The following is a 19825-nucleotide window of genomic DNA, read 5'->3' as shown; positions in this document are numbered from 1 at the left end:
AATTTAGCCAAATATTTTTTTAAGAGAACATTATTAGGAATTGATTTATTGAATAAATACAAAACATGAGCACTCTTTTCATTGTTTCGCATCTTTCAAAATGATGACAAATAATGGCGATTATCTTTAAAATCATAAATTTGAAATAAATAAGTTGTATTGGTAATTTTCATTTGAGTATACGAAGTATCAGTTTTTTATTGGCACTTTTTTCTTTGTTGGTTCCAAAAATTTTATAAATTAAAAAAAGAAAAAATACATCAAAAAAATACAAAACTCGAATCAATTACTCTTCTGACTTTTCTTTTTCCATTTTCACTTTCAAAGTGGTCAAATACATCACTTGTTTCATCGTCATCATTCCTAATTTTTCTGATTTTTTTTTTCTCTTTTTTCTCCGAAGGCAATTCTTCTTTTTCAATTTCCTTTTCCTTTTCAACAATTTTTTTTTTATTACCTTCTCTTTTTCTGCAATTTCTTCAATTTTCATCTTGTGTTTTTCATTATATTCATCCCATTCATCAAGAAGTTTTTCTTGTGTAATTTCGAATTCAAAAAAATTGAAACAATGTGAATGAGAAGGAATGGAGCATTGAGAAGACTGAAGATGCTTCATAAGCACTGACACGGAAGAATTGTTTCGAACTCAGCTATTGGTAAATGCTTTTTTGATCACTGATGGGGTGAATGCTGTGTGAAGGGCTTGTGGCAACACATCTGCAACAGCAGTTCTTTTTGAAGATGAGGAGGTGGATGATGGAGAGCTGTAATTGTTTGATAGCTCTGACTTTAACACTGCAAATACGCCTTTGCCCAGCGGCTGCAATATGTAAGAAGCATGTGGAATGAAGGTGACGACATCAATTTCAGCTTCCTTGAACTGTCTCCATATCGTTGGATCAGCCCGTGATGAGTGCGAGTCCAGGAGAAGAAGGCAACGATGAGATTCTTTTTGAATTCGCTTTATTCTGTCAATGATAGCTGGCAGCAGGACTATTAAGGCGTATTTTTTGAATGCTGTTTTGTCCATCCAGCCGTTTGTGTAAGGCCAAATGTCAAGCGATAGTGTTAATTGCGTTGTCAGTTCTTTCGGAAGAGTAGCGCTCGGCCACAGCACGATAGACGGAAGCGAGAAGCCATCAGCAGCTTCTCCAGCAACGAAAGTGGTATTTGGTTTCCGTTCGGCAGTCTTTTTGAACCCAGCTTGTTCATCTGCAGGATGAACAACAACGCCGCGTGTAGAAGTTGGAATTCGAAGCGAAGATTCATCTATATTGAAGATTAATTCCTCTGGATATTTATTTTCATTGTGTAATACTTGTAATTCCGTATACCACGGCTTTAGGACTTTCTGACAAGATGCTGCAAGTCTGTTGATATCAACTTGCTTTGGCAGCGAGGACTTCAATTCTGGATGGCGCTTTGTGAAGGCGTAAACTGTCTTTAGAGTGACTGTCTTTTTCTTCTATATCTTCCTCATCGTTGATAAAAATTTCCATTAAAACACAGATTAATCAACCAGTCAATTATTAATGACAAACCAGATCGCGCGCTTTTCGTAAAGTGAGGCTTGTCCCAGATCGAGATTCTATTGTAACTTCTTCCAAGAATTGTTTTTCTTTTTCTCCGCTAATAATTGGTGGATGACCAACTTTTGCAATAGGCCTGCCGTTTTTTATGGCTTTAACTGCGTGCTCCAAAGATTTTTTGTTGATTCCACAATATTTCATTCAGTCGACAAGCCTGACAACATTATCATTCACAATGAGTGCAATCCTTTCCAATCTTGTCTCATATTTTCTGTATCGTAATGTAGATATTTCTTCCTTCAGCCTCTTCTGCTCCGCTTCAGCTTTCTTTTTCACTAATAATTTCTTTATATATTAAGTGTAATGATCATAAAAATTTTTTTTTATTTATAAATTCTCATTAAAGAATTTTTAATTAATATTTAAAATTTTGAATGAATTAGAAATGTATACAAACCTTTGTGCAGTCCAATTTCTCATGAAAGCTCAATGGAAGGAACAAAACCTCCACTCCCATGAAAAATATGATCTCTATCAAAATTCAAATTTTAGAATACTTGATTATGGAATAAATACCAAAAATATTTTTTGGAATATCATTTGTGGGTCAGATTTATTATTATTCAAAATAAATGTTCTAATAAAAAAAAAGTGCCAATATAAAGATGACCCTATGTGAACTCTGAAGAATTGTGACTCCTTGCAAAAATAATTTATTCGAATATGTTATTTCAAACATTATCATATCAAACAATTAATGTTCTTTTTTCTTTTGAATGAGTAATTCCTCAAAAAAAATATCAAACCTTCGAAGAATCAACACTCGGAATATTTCAATTATTTGGAAAATAATCACTCATTTTCAGATATTTTTTCTAATGAAACAAATGTTTAAACCTTTTGCAAATGGCCGTTCCATATGCATAGAAAGAAGCAATACCTTGAATAAGGACAGCCTGGGACATTTCAGTCTTGAGAAAATTTCTTGAAAAACTGTTTATAAATCATTTATAAAAAAATAGCACGTGATAAACTTTTTGATATCATCCTTTGAAAACATACTGATAAAAATTAATTTTTTCATATAAACTTTTATTTAATTACATGTTCTAGTTTTTTTTTATCAATCAGAAAATACGAAAATTACATCACCTCTCCCTTCGAAATTTTTCGAAAAATTTAAAGGGTTTTAGGAGAGTTTCGCAGGCTTTCTTCAAGAACAGAAAAAGTTGATTTTTCTTTCAAAAAATACTGAATCAAACATAGGCCTTTGCGACAAGCCGACATATAAAAATGGTTTCGATAAGTCGACCGACATAAAATGCATTTTAAAATTGATTTGATATATTCTTATTCATTCACAATAAAGAAGGATTTTTTGAACAATTGGTTGTTAAATAATTTTCATCCTTAGAAAATAATTAATAACTATTTCATTTTTAGAAATATAAATAATAAAATATTTAATGGGTTTTCGACAGATCAATTCGACAAAGATCTGTTCCGATCTGTCTGGATCATTCGGATCTCAAGATATGTCGTGTTGTGTCGATATTTAATGTCCGAAATGGATGATGGTTTTGTTTCTAAATTACCAGCTGAATTAAGAAGTTGCTTATCTATTCCCCAAATAGTTTGTTAAACATTGATTTTCTTTTGTCTTCTTTTTAATAAATAATATTAATACGTTCATGCAAAGCAAAAAGCGTTTTCAGAAAAAATTAATAAAAAAAGAGTTAAAATGTTCATTCGTCACATTGATATGCACTAAATTCACAAACAACGGAAAATGTTTGTTTTAATAATTTTTATTTTGGATCTTATATTTAATGATAAAATTTTCATAATTTTTAAGATTATCTTCACCCCAACAACATAAAAGAAGAAATTGGGAAAATACACTTTGAAGTTAACAACAATACCCTCTGGATTGCGTACACGCCAGTTTTACCTAATGGATCACTGAAAAAAGATGGGCATGTTTACTATCTATATCCAAATAACAAACACGGAATAAACTGTTACTTTTCTGGAAGAAAAAACACAGATCGTGTTAGGAGTCATTCATGCTTTTTAGCAAAAGGATCTTCAATGTTATCTTTTCTAAAGCCTAAACCTTCTGTTCATATTTTATCAAAACCTCCAAAAAAAGTCCAAAAGATTTTCAATTCCGCTTTTTGTATTCTCATAAAGCAATTTCTTCATCTGATAAGCCATTGCAATATAGCTTTTTTATCTGCTTATTCTTCTGAATTTAACTCATTCATTTCTACGTTAATTCGACTTTCTTAAAAAAATCCTTCTTTGTCTTCAGAAACCATTTTTCCATCTTTAACCAGTTGGAAACTATCATTGCTCATCAAAGACGAAAACTTGAGAAAAGTTAAAGAACGAAATGAAACAATCAATAATGCTATGGTCGGTGTCATGATGGATGGAGGCGTTATTGCTGGAAAAAAGTTAACAATAGTTACAGTTGTTCCCTTGAATGAAAATGGAAAACCAGTTTTTTGGAGCCTGAACAATGTATATTATACAGCTGAAGATTACACAAAATGGGTTTATTCTTTCATGAAAGAAGAATCAGATGAGAATGGAGAGGTCCGTTGTTTTTGTACAGATGGATTAAAACCACAAATGCTAGCGTAACAAAATCTCATAGAGGATACGACTATTTGTGAAACTCGGCAAAATGAATTTCAAACTCCATCATTTTATATTTACTGCACAAATCATTTAGTCAATCTGATTATTACTCATTTATTTTCCGAAAACAAATTCTTGAGACAATTGAAAGAGACCATTATAACGATATCCAAAGACTACAGGAAAACATCAACGAAAAATCCAACAAATCCTACGTGCCCTTGCTTTGTCAAAACAAGGTGGCTCTGTTTATACGACATTTGTTATTTATTTTTATGTTAATTGCAAACATCTATCAATTTTTGAGTTTTGCTGTGATAATTCAATTTTGGATGCGATCAGATGTGGTATATAACTGTTTCCTTTAAGAGAACTGCAACTTTTGCTCGAGAACGATTACACTGAACTGGGATCTGTTTTTCCTTTTATTCTTAAAGCGTTTGCTTATTATTTTTGGATGATTAATCTTGATTATTTTTCTGATGAGAATTGGCAAGTTTGCATTTGCCATTTAATGATTTTATTACATAATTATTTCCTTGCTGGAGAACGAGGTAACAAATTCGCGTTGGCTTTTTCTTTAACACCAATTGGAGTGAGACTTCACCATATAAGTTCATTTGTGATTTCCTTTTCATCGAGACTTAATTCTCTTAAAGAAGAATTCACTCAATTTATCAAATCAACAGAAACATTATCGCCTTTTTCATCAACGCATCCTGCTGTCAACACTCTGCAGACACATTCACAAATAACGCAAAATTCATTTCTCAACTCTTCTTCTTCAGCATCATCGATAACACCTGTAACATTTTCAACAATATCTTGTGCTCAACAAGAGAATATGGAAATTCCTTCGAGTCAAGACACAGCAAAGGATAATAGTGCAAACAGTACTCTTGTATCCAATCAACAATTGCAGAATTCTTCGGTATTTTTAAAACCAACATTTATTTTACCAACACAACAGATAAATTTCGGATCTCCTTTATCTGTGAATGCATTTCATTATTCGCTTCAACAACTTGAAACGAAAATAGAAAAAATGGAAAAAGAATCTGCATCTGTTTCATCTGCACTAACACCAGCACCGGATATTGCACAGTCAATATTTTCACCTTCAAGTTCTGTTTTGAACAACGATATTCTTTTCAAATTGATCAATTATTTAACAAATAATTTACCAACAAAGGATTCAAGCGATGAGCCGGATGATGATTTACAGAATCAGCTTATTTTAGAAACATTAGGTATTATAGATGATGACACCGAAAATGAAGACGATGAGTTCAATGAAGAGACAGAATCAACAACCATTTTAAAAGAACAATTTGTGTATAATACAAGAAACTCTTGTGGATCAATTGAAAGCCAACAAGTTGCCAGTTGCGATTTATCAACTGAAGAAAATTCAAGTGTTATCAATCATTCTTCTAATGAAAATATCGTTGACGAGCTGTTTTTACTTGGATCGAGCAAACAACTTCCAACAGATGATTTAGAAAATTCAGATGAAAGGACCAAAGCATTATTAACAATTCTCGAGAAAATTTCAAGTGACTGGTTTCCTCGAATCAATAGCAAATGCAGCGATTATGCAAATTCTGTTCTTTCCAACATGAACTCCGATATTAGAAAGCAGATAATTTCTTTGCATTCAACAAATTTTATATGTTATGATCAATCTATTTTTCAAGACAAATGGATGGTTTATTACTACGAAATAGCAAAGTGAGGAGTTTTACCAAACATTTATGCCAATTTGTCATATGCATTGATCGCATCGCCCTGTAGTGAGGCATCTTGCGAGCGCCTTTTTTCAAGGCTAAAAAGAATCTGTGGCGATCGAAGGCATTCACTTTCTTTGGAATCGTTAAATTCTCTTCTTTTGCTATAAACAATAAACTGATTATGAACAATAAAGATCATTCACTGTTTCTGAACTGGTTTGGAAATATTTGTAATTTTCTATACTTAACTGTTTTATTTATTCCTTGTGTTGTGCGAGATTTGTTAAGTATTTATTTTGTCTAATCAGTTTTGTTTATTTAACATTTTTCAACTTTTCATAGGTTTCCTTGAAAAGTGGTGAAGACAAGCAAGTGCACAAGGTTGACATAGAAACAAACATCAATAACTGTTATTTAACAATATTTTATTTATATATTTATCTTATTTTTATTCTTTCATGAACATTTAGAAATTCCATGAACGATTCATCTTTTAATTGTTATTCTTTTGACACAGAATAAATGAAAAGAACATGGGCATAGCAAGTTTGTTATTGTTTTGTAATGTATGTTGATTTATTTCTGTATTTTTCATAAGGCAAAAACAGATCAAGTTCATTCTTCACATATTTCTTTTCACAATTATTGGAAATAACAATATTTTGCATTGAAACATACATAATCTGCATTAACGTTAACAAATCAGTTGCATACGCTTATCTGTTTCTCTTATTCGTGATTTTTTGTCATTTTTGTTTTTTAGTTTTTACAATTTTCATCCATCACCCCGTTTATTTATGAAGTTTTAAAAACAGTTGTTTCAACAACATTTTTAACGTTGTTTCAAGTTAATGTATTTTTAAAGAAAATATCAACTTTGGTGTTCATGTTCCATTTCAAAATCTTTATATTGTTTGAATATAAAGAAGTTATACCATATATTTTTGAGAGTTTCATGTTCATTTTTTTAAAATAAATTCGTTATCCTTTTTTCCTATATTATTTTACTCAGCGACTATTCATTCCAATCTTCTGCCCTGCGCGTGCCACTCTTTTATCGTTTCACACTTCTCCGGCCGAATATTTCCTCTTGATCGAAACACATGTCTTCATTGTCTTTTCCAACTTGCTTCTCTCCACCATTCTTCTTCCTCTGCACCTTCTCCACTCTGCCAGTCAACATCTGCTTCGATATCTTCTTCATCATCTTTTCCTCCACTTCCTATATCATCGTCTTTTGAAAACCATTATTGGTTGAACTCATCATCTGAATCTTCCTTCACGCACCATCGATCCTCCATTTTGTTCGCTCCATTTTCAATCCGTTGCCACGAATTGGTTGACTTTTGCATCAGGCGCAAATAAAAAAATAATTGGCATTGTCTTCCCACGTGTTCACCAACTCACTCTTCATCTTCCTTGATATCTTGAACGTTGTCTTCTTCTTCTCCTTCATCGTCGTCTTTGTTGTCGTCATCATCATCATCATCATCATCATCATCTTCTTCTTCTTCTTCTTCTCTTGTTAATGTTCTATCATTCTCTCAGATTTTAATGCTTACATCAATTCCTTCATCAATCAACCCTTCTTCTTCTTCTTCCTCTTCCTCTTATTCCTAAACAGAAGACACCTCAACCCAACAACCACGCACTCATTCACACACATAACATTCAATTTTTTTCTCTCTTCTCTCCCCATCCAGCCAACAGCTCGAAAATGCAGCTGCTATTTGTCTAAAGGCATTCTCTCCATCCATCTGGCAGCAGCCGCTGGGCATTTTGATGTGATCGCCACACTCACCAATGTGTCTGTTATAAAAGCAGAGTTGAATTCAAACAAGGAAAAAGTATCAGTTTCTTCTAATTCATCTTATCATCATCTTCTTCTTCGTATTCTTCATCTTCGTATTCTTCGTATTCTTCATTTTTTTACTTCTTTTAATGTATCTGCTGAGATTTGTCTGGAATAGTCATAGAATTCACCTAATGCAGATAAAATGCTTTCACTCGAGTGTTTACAAAACCACAAACAGTTTGCAAATAAATGGAAACGATGAATGAGGAGAATAGATTACGAAGCTGAATCGCATGATAACCAGAGGAATATGCATGGTAGTTCCGTCTACCAATTGACTAATTGATAGCATTAAACATATAAAATTCTTCCAATAGAAGAACCAAAATTGGAGCAGCTAGAAACAAAGGGACTCTTTTCTTCTGCTGAAGAAAGAGTCGATAAAATGGAAAGGGAGAAGTTGAAGAATTTTGAGTTTTTTTGCGATTAATAAGATTAACAGGATGTTGGACTTTGCGTTCATGCCAGATGTTGAGAAGATCATGTTATTTGATCTTGTATCATTTCAGGAAGCTTCAAATGGAGACAAAAAAGATAGAAAAGGTGAAAGTGAACATGAAAGAACATTCTTTGGATGGTCCGATTTAGCACAAAGCTTACCTCCTCCTGTTTCCTTTCAATCTCCATCTCCAATACACTTCAAGTTTTTTTCTTCCAACTCCTCTTCTTCAACAAAACTCAACTTCTTCCTCTGTTGACCTCTCCGCTGAGCATTTTGAAACAAAGATCCTTTTGTTCTCAGCCACGTTACCTCCATGGGTCAACCGTCTGTGCAGACACTTTCTGCGTCAGAAGCCCAATTCAGTGTGGGTTGATCTTGCGGAATCGGGTGTGTTGGCCACACCATCGCTTGTGAAGCACTATGCAATGAAGGCCTCACGAGCAGAACGGAGCGGAATTTTAGGAGACTGTTTGAAGGTTTATGGAAAAATCCACAGGCGATGCATCATCTTCTGCGACCAGAAGACTGAGGCCAACGAGCTGTGTGTGCGCCGAGTTGAAGTTTTTCCGCTTTCAGCCGTTGCTTAGTAACATTGTCCAGGCGCAGAGAGAACAGACGCTGAGGTCATTCAGGATGAGAAACATAGCTGAGCTGATTTCCACTAATGCAGCAGAACGATGTATTAATATTCCGTAAGTGGATCTGATTGTTGAAATGAATGCTCAGATAGACATTCAGAATAACTTGCAACGTTAGTGAAGAACAGAGAGGTGTGGACGAGGATGTGCATGCATTGTGCTGAACAAACAGATGGATGAGTTTCGCTTGGCGATGTAGGAGCGGAAGAGAGCGATTCGGTTCGAACACATTTCGGAGCCTTCGATTGCACGGATGATGAGGGCTGAGTGAAAAGCTGCATCAGAGCAGATAGTGGCTGTTTCAGGTCTAATAATGCAGTTCTTCAAATCTATTACGCATTTGCTGACTTAGAATTGTGCAGAGGCGATAACAGGTGATGGGAGCTGTGCTGAATGAAGATGAAAAACTTCGTGAGGAAGAAAGAATGAAGAAGAGGATGATGAAAAAAGAAAGAGAATGAGAATGAAAATTGTTAGGAAGATGATGATTTGACTAAACACAACAAGAAGAATAATGAATTCACTTATGACAAAAAAAGAACCACTATAAATACTGATTGCTCTTCATCAAAACTTCACACCAATAACTGGTTTGTCGAAACCAATTATTATATAATCTCTAACCGTAAGTGCTAATGGAAAAACGATAATTTTTTGAAAAGGAAATAAGTCAAATCTTCAATAAGTTTGAGCTTTACAATGTCAGGAGCTGAAGCAGTGGAAGAAAAGTCGGTTAAAAATTTGCAGTTCTAGTCACCTGCGAATTCATGATTCAATCATCTTGTCGTGCACCCTCATGAAACTATCTTCCCAGAGAAGCACATGCATCTTCGTGTTGATCTGATTCAGCAATTTTTAAATTTCTAAAAGAGAATGTGAACCACATTGGACGAGTGTGAGAAAGATATCTTATTTTTCCATCAACCACTGCTGCAGAACCATAGAAGCTTGTTTTCAGAGAAGTGGTTTAATCCATGTACAAAGAATAAGGCAGAAATGAAAAGGGACGAGAGAATGCAAATGAAAAAACTGAAGAGGAGGAGAAATCTTTGAAAGTTGATGTGCAAGCCACAGTTGAAAAGAATGTGGAGAAGAAGAATAAGTTTTGATGACAGAGGTGAGAACGAAGAGTGTGGATTGAGTGAAATATGAAATAGAAGAAGAGGAGTGGTAAAAAAACCTGCATTAATCAAAAAATCAAACATTTGAAAACGAAGCATTGAAAAACTGAATTATCGATATATGGACATGATTAATGAATGTTTTTTTTTGTTAATTTCATATTTTTCATCGGGAATCAGAAATTTTGATTATTTAAATTTTAATAATCACAGGAGCTAACATCGCAAATTAATAAGGTGAAATGCATAAAAAACATAAATAAATCAATAAAACAGTGCTGATCCACAAAATTCTAATTCAAAATATTTTTTAAAATAGATGATACATATGTAAAATATGAAAATAAAAATGAGCAATTTCGAAAATAAGAGAAACAATGATAAGAAATGAAAAACATGGAATGTTGAAATGTTGGTCATGAAATAAAGAAAGAAACATAATTCACAAACGAATATTTTCTAAAAACAAAAAATATATTCTATTAAGAACTTAATCCACAACATCCCAATTGAGAATGCAACAGTCTTCTTCGTCACGTGCTTTTTTGCTCCGCTCACCAACTCTGGAGCTTTCCACCTCATACACTCTTTTCTGTTATCATCCTCATCTTCAAAGGCTGATGAGGGTGGTGGTGAACCTCGACCATTCCTGTTGGCAGATGAGAAATCAGAGGAAGATGTGATGATGGTGGAGGCGGAGGAGATGGATGAGGTATCTGAATCTGATGAGCAATCAGAGTGAAGTGCGATCCAGATGACCATGTGCTCTGAGAACAGCACAATGTGAGGACTCAGATTGGCAAGGGAGGTCAGCTCGTCTTCTTCATTCTCAAATGAGTGGAGCGCCCCATTCGCCACCCAGAGCAACACCTGAGCAGCTGTGTGTTCTCTCTCCTGCAAAGTGCCTATCGCCATCTCGTTCTTCTCATTTCTCCCAAGAAGCAACATGAGCAGCGAATCACGCAGGTCCACTATCAGTTTTACATGAGAAGACGAGCAAGCCTTTGTATTTTCAAAGTTCGAAATGGATGAGAATGTGGGCACAAACCTTCCCCTTTAATAACAGTTGTTGATATGTCAGCCGAAAGAATTGAAGGTTCTTGTGTTTGTTTTCTTGTCTCTTCTTCTTCAGCTTCATCCAATGCCCATTTAGCGATCTTGTGTGGATATTTTCTCTAAATGTGTTTAGTCGATCACTCTCAGGTTAGAAATATGGGTAATTATTTTTGAATCCATATTTTTTCTATCAAAAATTTCGGTCCTAGAATTCACTTCAAAAACTGATTAATAGATGATGAAAAGTTATAATCACTCAATAGATTGTTTTTTTTTTAATATGTTTTCGAATATCGTTTTTTCAAACAATTATAATGTTTTTTTTCCTTCAAAAAAATAATTCCTCTTCTGAGAAATAAATATTTGGAATAACTAACACCCCGGAAAAAGTTATGATTTCAAAAATTATTACCAATATTCCACGACTCAAAAAAAAAACATTTTTTTCTTCAAAATCTTGTTGTTATCTTTTCTTCAAATTTCCTTTTCTGCTTTTTCACTATTCTCCTTCACTGCTCATTTTGTGGCATCGATATGGGTGATTTTTTTTGATATCATAAAAAATTCCGACGTTTGATCAAATAATTTTTCATTAAGGGTGGGATTAATAAGAGAATTTTTATTTGAAATTACATAAAAATAAAGTTTAGTTAATTATTATTATAATTATTTATTGATTTAAATTTGTTTTTAATTTGTTTTTATTACAAATTTTGAAACAAATAAAAAATTAATCCAAAAAAATAATCGAAACTTAAATGAACAGAACAAAACCTAAGTTTTCTGGTTTAAAAAAACATGATCACAATAATTGAGATAACGAAGTAAATAAATTTAATATACAAAAATTAGTTAAATAATGCAATTGTAAAAGAAATAGAATAAGATAAGTTGAAATCGATAAATATCTAATGAAAACAATCATTTTTCTAGCGTTTCATCCTCTGATTCATCGTCCATCCTTTCCATCAGTTGTTTCTCCATCAAATGCATCGATTTCTTGCTCTTCTGAAAAATGTGAAATTTATGCATTCAGCTCAAATTCCACTCTCATCATTGAAAATAATTCTGTTTTTCGTCTGAAAATATCATCTCCAATTCCCTTCCCAATCCCTTCACCCTGGGCACTTTCCATATGAATTTGCTGGTTCAGCTAGATAGCCACCATGCACAACGCGACATCCCGCTTTTATTCATTTTCATTCTTTTCCACCTCCTCCCCTGAAAGAAACACAAAAACAGTCAACAGGTTAATATTCATATATAGAAAAATAAATAAAGACCAAACTGCTCTTCGACTGTGTTTTGCCAAACACACTCATTTCCACAGCCATAATCATTCAAAAAATAGATCTCATCGTTTCAAAATCAGAATGGTCAAATTGCAGCATGGAATGCATCTCCACAAAATACATTGCATATCTCACTGGAGGGTCTTCTTAGCCCATCAACAGTGTGATGGCAGTCCGGAGGTGTTTTTTCTGTTTTTGGCATGATCATCTCCTTTTATAATATTCTCAACCACCCAAAACAGTATTTGATGTTTATCTCATCAACACCAGGCACATGAGGGATATGGGGCAGAGAAGAGATGGAAGAATATTATTTGTAGCAGGGGGTAAAAGTTGAGTATTTTATGGAATGTTAATATTTCGAGAGAGGTTTTTGAATGAAAGAAATTCTGAGACAAAAAGATGGGGAAATAGCAGGTGGAGATTTGAAGAAAAATATTCAGTAAATATATAGAAAAGTGACTGGGGATGGAGAGGGAGATATTTGAGATTGATTGGAGAAATGGATTTTGAAAAGTCAGAAAAGAGAGCAAAAGTGTGCAAGAAGAGGTAAATTGCGAAATGTTAGATTGGAAAAGGGGCAGTTTTTGAAACGAGAAGATTTTATGGAAGAGACTGAGAATTCTGAAGAAAAGGAGGGGATTGATATTTTCTGAGAAGTTTGTGTGCTGAATGGAAGAGGGGAATGGAAAGGAAAATAAATTGATTGATATCTTTATTTTCTATTTTTGAGGGAAAAGGAGAGGAAATCGCAAAATGAAAGTGAATTGACTTTGGAAAAGAACAGCTTTATTGATTTCCGCAATCTGTTTGCCACATATTTTATGATTGAGTTTTCAAACAAATCTGAAATTAATGCATCAAATGATACATTTTGTCCAACCAACGACTTCATACAAATTATTCTTGACATCATAAATATCGTTCGACTGATTTCGCATTTCTCTATCACCACATATATTCTCGTTTTTCGACTTGAACTTCGTCTTCGCCTCTTCTTCACCTTCTTCTCCTTTATCTTTGATATTTCTTTACATTTCGCAATGGATTAAGTCATCGATATACAAATTTGTGTTAACTGTTCAATCGGCAGCTTGATAAAGTACACCAAAAATTATTTTGTTCGGATTACCTACTCTCAACAGAATCATCATCATCAATGCCTTCTGTGGGATTGCTGGACGTGCATTTAAACTGCTTTCCTCTTTTGCAGCAGCACATTCCGCTCTCCTTTAGCACTTCGTACGGCTTCCACACTCCGGCTGTGCTGAACAGGGTGAATGAGGCGAATAGGCATCGAATGAGAAATGGCGGTGGAAGAGGGAAGGAGCTTCAAGGCACATTGCGTTCATCCGCTTGCTTTATGACACCTCCAAGGAGCGAAGAGAAAGGAGAGTGCGAGTTCAAATGGAAGAAGCAAAGAAGGTGGATATCAGAAGCAAATTGAGCGCAGAGCAGAGGAAAGGAAGAAAGCTGGAAGAGCCAAAAGCGAAGAAGAAGACGAACGAGAAAGACGAGTTTTTTTTATTGCAAATTGACATTTTTGACACAAGAGTTTCACAGGAAGCAACAGAAAGGAGGAGGAGGGACAGGGGAAGAGAAGGATGGTGCGATAAAAATGATGATGAACAACAGCAGACATTTTACTCGCTCGACAGCGCACTCTCATCTGCCCAGCTGCACACTCAAAACATCACAGCTTCATCGACAATTTCCACTCATCCTTTTTCTCCCTTGACACACACACAATTGTCTGCCACTTCTGTTCTTGTTGGAACTTCTCCAGAGCCACTCGCTCATTCATCTCCAGCTACATACTTCTCTTCTCTCGCACAGAAATCTCTTGACATAACTTAACCCAAGCTCTGCATTTTCCTCTCTTTGTTCTTCTATTTCCTTCTTCTTGCTGCCCATCCCTTGTATGATACTCGGGAAAAGCAGATTGGGAAATTCATGTGTGTTTGTAAGCAGCAGCCTGTCAGCGACGAGGGATGTGTTTGAGCCACAGAGCAGCCTTCTGAATTATGCAGCGTATGTGGCTAGCCAGGGGATTCGGGTGGGTGGAGAGAAGGAGGGGAAGGAAGGGAAGGAAGGGAAGAGAGAGAAGAAGGATGAGAAGAGGAGTACAAATGAGTTTGTGAGTGATAAAGATGAAAAGGGATCGTTGTGTCTGACAGATAAATGCATAGATAATGAGAAAAATGAAGAGGAAGAAGATGAAGAAGAAGAGGAAGAAGAAGATGGATTTGACAAAGACATTAGAAATGCTCAGAAAGAAAGAGGAGCAAAAGAACAGAAGAAAACAACAAAAGAGAAGAATAAGCCTGTAACGATTCTAACCACGCTTTACTCAGATTTCCTGCCTGAAATCAAAAATCAAAAACAGATTCAGCAGCAAATTATCGAAACACCATTCACTATTTCAGCATTTTCGTCTGCAAACGCATCATTTTTTTCTTCAACTTCTTCGTTTTCCACTTCATCACGGTTTTCTTTTGCTTCAAATACTTAATCTTGTTCTTATTTTTTCTTTTATTCTAGTTTTTTCATCAATTTATCATTTCTTTCTCTTCTTCTTCACCTGATTCATTTGCTAACATAGAAGAAATTCCTCAAAATCATCATCCACTTCCACAAGTGACGCCAATCAATCCTCCTCTTCCAACGTCCAATTAGATACAGGCAAATCAATCCAAACTGTTCAAGATACCTCGTTCAGGTATTCATCCTTCACATGTATCATTGTCGTTGGGAATATATGGAACTTATTCTTCTTCCTCCTCCTCCTCTTCTTCTTCTTCTTCTTCCAATCAACCAAATGAAATTCCAGCTGTTTTTCAGTGTTAAACCGAAGACAAACAGAAAAGAATGGTCGAAATGGCAATTTTGTGGGGGAAAAGAGAAAAAGAAAAAGAGAAAAAGAAGAGAAAAGAAGAAGAAAGAAAAAATATGTTTAGAAACGATAAATCGGAAGAATTAGCAGAAAGAAAGAGAATATGAGACGAAGAAGAAATGATAAAATGGATAGTGAAGGAGAAGAAGAAGAATAAGAATAAGAATAAGAAGAAGAGGAGGAGGAGGAGGAGGAGGAAGAGGAAGAGGAAGAGGAAGAGGAAGAAGAAGAGGAAGAGGAAGAGGAAGAGGAAGAGGAAGAGGAAGAATAAGAAGAAAACACAGATGAAGACTATCAAGATGAACTTTCTCTTTTGAAGCTAACTTCTCTTTTCACTCAGCGAAGACTGAAAGAAATCGAAGAGAAGAAGCAATTAGCAAAAATGCTGGCTTTGAGAAAAGAAGAAGAAGAAGATGATGATGTTGGGTATAATTTTGCTGGCAAAAATAATTCGAAAAAACAAGGCGAAACGGGGAATTTTAAAGGAGAAAATAAAAATAAAAATAAAAATGATGAGAAGAAAGACGAAAGGAAAGAATAGCAAAAAAAGAAGCGGGAAATCCAAAATAAAAAAGAAATTTCTCCTTCGCCGCTAATTCTCCGGTTGTATTTTCACGATACAAACACGCAAGCGAAATGTTTAGCAGCAGAAGAAACGAAAAAGACGAAGGAAAACGAGAAAGAATTGACATTTCATCCAGTTATTTACAAAGAGACAGACAGGATTGTTAGAGAGAAGAAAAAGAAATAAAGAAAAAAAGAAATAAAGAAATAAAGAAATAAAGAAAAAATAGAAAAAAGAAAACATTAAAACTTTATCTTCCAAGCCAACACACCATCAACCAATCTTTTCCAATCTTCTGGGAACAAATAAGGCATTCCATCTTTTGTCATTCTCTTCTTCCAAAACAAAAAGAAGTTGATTTCTTCATTGGACTTGTTGTGAATGGAGCTGATTGAAGAGATGGATCTGATGGTAGATGAAGATGAAGATGAAGAAGAAGAAGAAGTAGAAGAAGAAGAAGGAGGAGGAGGAGGAGGAGGAGGAGGAGAAGAAGAAGAAGAAGAAGAAGAAGAAGAAGAAGAAGAAGAAGAAGAAGAAGGATTAGAAGAAGAAGAAGAAGAAGAAGAAGAAGAAGAAGAAGATGACGAAGATGACGAAGAAGAAGGAGAAGGAGAAGGAGAAGGAGAAGGAGAAGAAGAAGAAGAAGAGGAAGAGGAAGAGGAAGAGGAAGAGGAAGAAGGAGAATATGAAGAAGAAGAAGAAGAAAGAGAAGAAAGAGAGAAAATGAGGAAGATGAAATTCCTGAAATTCCTTGATATTCTCCATGTTTCTTCTGTTTGTTTGCATCATCATTCATTCTGTTTGAAGATAAATTGAAATTCTGCTTGTCTGGAGAAGGAAGAAGATATGTTTCTTCTCTTTGAAAAGAGCGATGGTGAAAGGAAAAGATATTGGATTTGAGACGATCAGATGAAGAGGAGGAGGAAGATGATGATGAAGAAGAGGAAGAGGAAGAGGAAGAGGAAGAGGAAGAGGAAGAGGAAGAGGAAGAGGAAGAGGAAGAGGAAGAGGAAGAAAAAGAAGAAGAAGAAGAAGCAAAAGCAGAACTTCTCTTTAAAGTGAGCGTTTCGCTTCCGAGCTGTCCAGCTTCTTTTCGTGTTTTTGAAGGGGACTGTTTGGAAGAGGATTTGAAACCGTTTTGCGAGAGGCATTTTTTGAGTGAAGAGAAATAAAGGAGGATAAAATAGGTGGTGGAGAACGCATTGGAAGGGAGAGAGAGGGGGAAGAGAAGAAGGAAGAGAAGAAGGAAGAATTGAAGAAAGAGAAAGAGAAAAGAAAGAAAATTGTACTGTGAGAGACAAACATTCTAATCAATCACTTCATCCTTCGTCTTTGTCATCGTCATCGTCGTCATTTTCTTCTTCTTTTTCCATTCTTCTTCATTTTTTTATTTTTATTTTTATTTTAATTTCTTTTTCTTATTCATCTTCTTCTTTTTATTTTTCTTCTTCATCTTCTTCCTCCTCCTCCTCCTCCTCGAATTATGGATCAACCTCTTCTTCTTCCCCTCCTTTGCTCACATCATCGCTCACACAGCTGCCAATGAACTGAGTGTGAAGGCAAATTTGTTTCAAGAGGAGATTAACAAGCAATTGGAGTCATCGAGGAACACAACGAGAATAATGACACGGAAAGTGCTGGAGAGGAAGCAAACAACTTCACAGGTATTTTCTAAGGGAGAATTTTGATTAGGCAGAGTGGAAATGGAAGGAAGATGAGGAAAGAATGGAAAAGGAAGCGGGACGGACAAGTGATGAGAAGAATAAAGAGAAAAAAGACTAGTTCGAATAAGTTTTATTCATTGATTATCGATTTCATAGTATTTCATTCAACGTTTGATGAAGAAACTGAATCGAAAAGAAAGGACTGATATATTGTAATGATATTTCCGTCGAAGAAATAGATAAAGTCAAGAAAACAAATTGGTTTCAAAAGTTTGAAGAAAAATAATTTTTAATTGAAACAAACTTATAGCAAACTATTTCAATTGTGGTTTTCAAAGTATTTTTTATTTATTAGGATAGTTTAGTAAGTTGAGAAACTTGACATTTTCCTTTTGCAGTTTTATTTTTCATTTTTCACATTTTTTTTTAAAACTTGATCATTAAAATCCTTTTTCATCAAAAACATTAAAAAGGTATGTATAATTTGTATATACAAATAAAACAAATATATGTGACAGAAATAAAAGCTAAATACTTTCTTAAAATCAATTTGACTCTTTGATCAAAAAATACCTCAATAGATTTTATTTTTCGATTTTTGATCTTTTTTTATGATAACAAAAAAAATCACCTATATATGTTTTCATTTCATTTTATTCCTAAGTAGTCACTTCTTTTTCTCATTTATCTGTTGTTCTTTGTTTGCACAAAGCAATCTCAAACTAAAAAGAAAACTGATTGGCGTTCAAAATAAAACATTTTAAATGAAGATTAACAAACTGTAAATGACTTAATTAACAACTTTTTATATATCAAAAAAGAAACAGAAAATACAGTTGTTGGAACCGAAAACAACCATCTTTTGTGTGATTAACATATGTACATAAAAGTTTATCATCTTATTCATTCAAAAAGAAGTTTGACTGAATTTGTATTTGTTTGAAAAAACAACAAAACACCCAAAAAAAATTTGATCAATTTCATAAATATTTTTTTATTCAAAAAGAAATATGGGTGATTTTTTTTTATATCATAAAAAATTCCGACGTTTGATCAAAAAATAATTTCATGAAGGGTGGGTGTGATAATAATATTTTTTTGTTGAAATTATACGATAATGTTGTTTTATTTGAAGTTTTTATGATTTATTAATAGACATTTTTTGTTGTAATATAGTTTTATTTCAAATTTTGAAAAAATAGAATAAACTTATCGAAAAAATTACGTTTCTTCAATAAAAAAAGCAAAACATCCTTTCAATCTTCAATAAAACATAAAAACAATATTTTCCACAATATTATCATCCAAAAAAATTAACATAATTATATGTTAAGCGAGTCTTTGAAAAGAAATTTTAAATTGATTTTGATTATCAAAACATGTTTGTCAAAACAATAAAATTTCAACAGTTTTTGCAACCGGTTCGTCAACCATCCTTTTCAGTTGTCTAATGTCCCTCAAATGCATTTTCTTTTGTGCATCAAAAAAATAATGAGGCTTTTGTTTTTTTTTCAAATCCAATCAGCTTCGTTAGAAATAACTATCTGCATTTTCATTCCCAATCCCTTCATCAAGCACACTTTCCATATGAATTCTCTCTCCAAACTCCACCGTTATCCTGCATTTCGAGATATCCCGCTTTTATTCATTTTCATTCATTTCCTCTGGCTGCCCTGAAAATGAAACAAAAACATTCAACAGGCAAATATTCATATAAAGAAAAATAAATATATATCAAACTGCTCAACATCTGTATTTTTTCAACAGTCTCATCTCCACATTTATCATCATTTTAAATATTGTCTTCAACGCATCAGCTTCTGAGTGGTTTAAACGCAACATTCCAGCCTTCTCCACAAAATAATTCATATATTTCACTGGAGGGTCATCTCAGCCCGTACACATTGTGATGCCTGTCCAGAGATGTTTTTTCTGTTTTTGTTATGATCTTCTCCTTTAATAATATTCTCAAACACCAAAAGAAGTATTTGATGTCTATCTCATCAACACCAGGCACAGGAGATATATGGGGCAGAGAAGAGATGGAAGAGGATTATTTGTTGCAGGGGGTGAGAGTTGAGTGTTCTTTTGAATGTTAATATTTCGAGAGAGATTTTTGAATGGAAGAAATTCTGAGACAGATGGATGGGGAAGGAACAGGCGGAGATTTGGAGAAGATAATATAGTAAATATGTTGAGAAGTTGCTAAAGATGATGAAGTGGAGCTTTTTGTTGATGGGAGAATATTTTTTTGGAAGAGAAGGAAAAGAGGGTAAAAGTTGGTGAGAAGAAGGAAATTGAGAAATGCAAGATCGGAAGAAGGGTATTTTTTGAGAGGGGAAAAGAGGAAGAGAAGATTTTTTGAAGATGGAAATGGAAAAGAAAGGAAATCGA

General features: G+C 34.2%; 5 protein-coding genes across 5 annotated transcripts; 3 read left to right on the top strand and 2 right to left on the bottom strand.

Annotated features, from left to right (window-relative positions):
- Nucleotides 1–646: 646 nt before the first annotated feature.
- On the bottom strand, nt 647–1730 carry MONOS_4538 (uncharacterized protein; the record flags this gene model as incomplete). The annotated part of the gene is made up of 2 exons (XM_067874619.1): nt 647–1465; nt 1542–1730. The coding sequence occupies 2 exons, from the start codon at nt 1728–1730 to the stop codon at nt 647–649; spliced, it is 1008 nt and encodes a 335-aa protein (XP_067729823.1).
- Nucleotides 1731–8203: 6473 nt separating this feature from the next.
- MONOS_9406 (uncharacterized protein) lies at nt 8204–8789 on the top strand (the record flags this gene model as incomplete). Its single annotated transcript, XM_067879906.1, has 2 exons — nt 8204–8337; nt 8405–8789. 2 exons carry the CDS (start codon nt 8204–8206, stop codon nt 8787–8789), a joined length of 519 nt encoding a protein of 172 aa, XP_067729822.1.
- Nucleotides 8790–10420: 1631 nt separating this feature from the next.
- Nucleotides 10421–10909, bottom strand: MONOS_9405 (uncharacterized protein; the record flags this gene model as incomplete). The annotated part of the gene is made up of 1 exon (XM_067879905.1): nt 10421–10909. One exon carries the CDS (start codon nt 10907–10909, stop codon nt 10421–10423), a length of 489 nt encoding a protein of 162 aa, XP_067729821.1.
- Nucleotides 10910–13468: 2559 nt separating this feature from the next.
- On the top strand, nt 13469–14166 carry MONOS_9404 (uncharacterized protein; the record flags this gene model as incomplete). The annotated part of the gene is made up of 2 exons (XM_067879904.1): nt 13469–13734; nt 13863–14166. 2 exons carry the CDS (start codon nt 13469–13471, stop codon nt 14164–14166), a joined length of 570 nt encoding a protein of 189 aa, XP_067729820.1.
- A 64-nt stretch (nt 14167–14230) lies between these two features.
- On the top strand, nt 14231–14821 carry MONOS_9403 (uncharacterized protein; the record flags this gene model as incomplete). The annotated part of the gene is made up of 1 exon (XM_067879903.1): nt 14231–14821. The coding sequence occupies one exon, from the start codon at nt 14231–14233 to the stop codon at nt 14819–14821; it is 591 nt and encodes a 196-aa protein (XP_067729819.1).
- Nucleotides 14822–19825: the final 5004 nt, after the last annotated feature.

Source organism: Monocercomonoides exilis (assembly GCF_001643675.1).
Source record: "Monocercomonoides exilis strain PA203 chromosome Unknown scaffold15-1837935, whole genome shotgun sequence".
Taxonomy (NCBI): domain Eukaryota; phylum Preaxostyla; order Oxymonadida; family Polymastigidae; genus Monocercomonoides; species Monocercomonoides exilis.
This window is presented reverse-complemented; position numbering and strand designations above follow the sequence as displayed.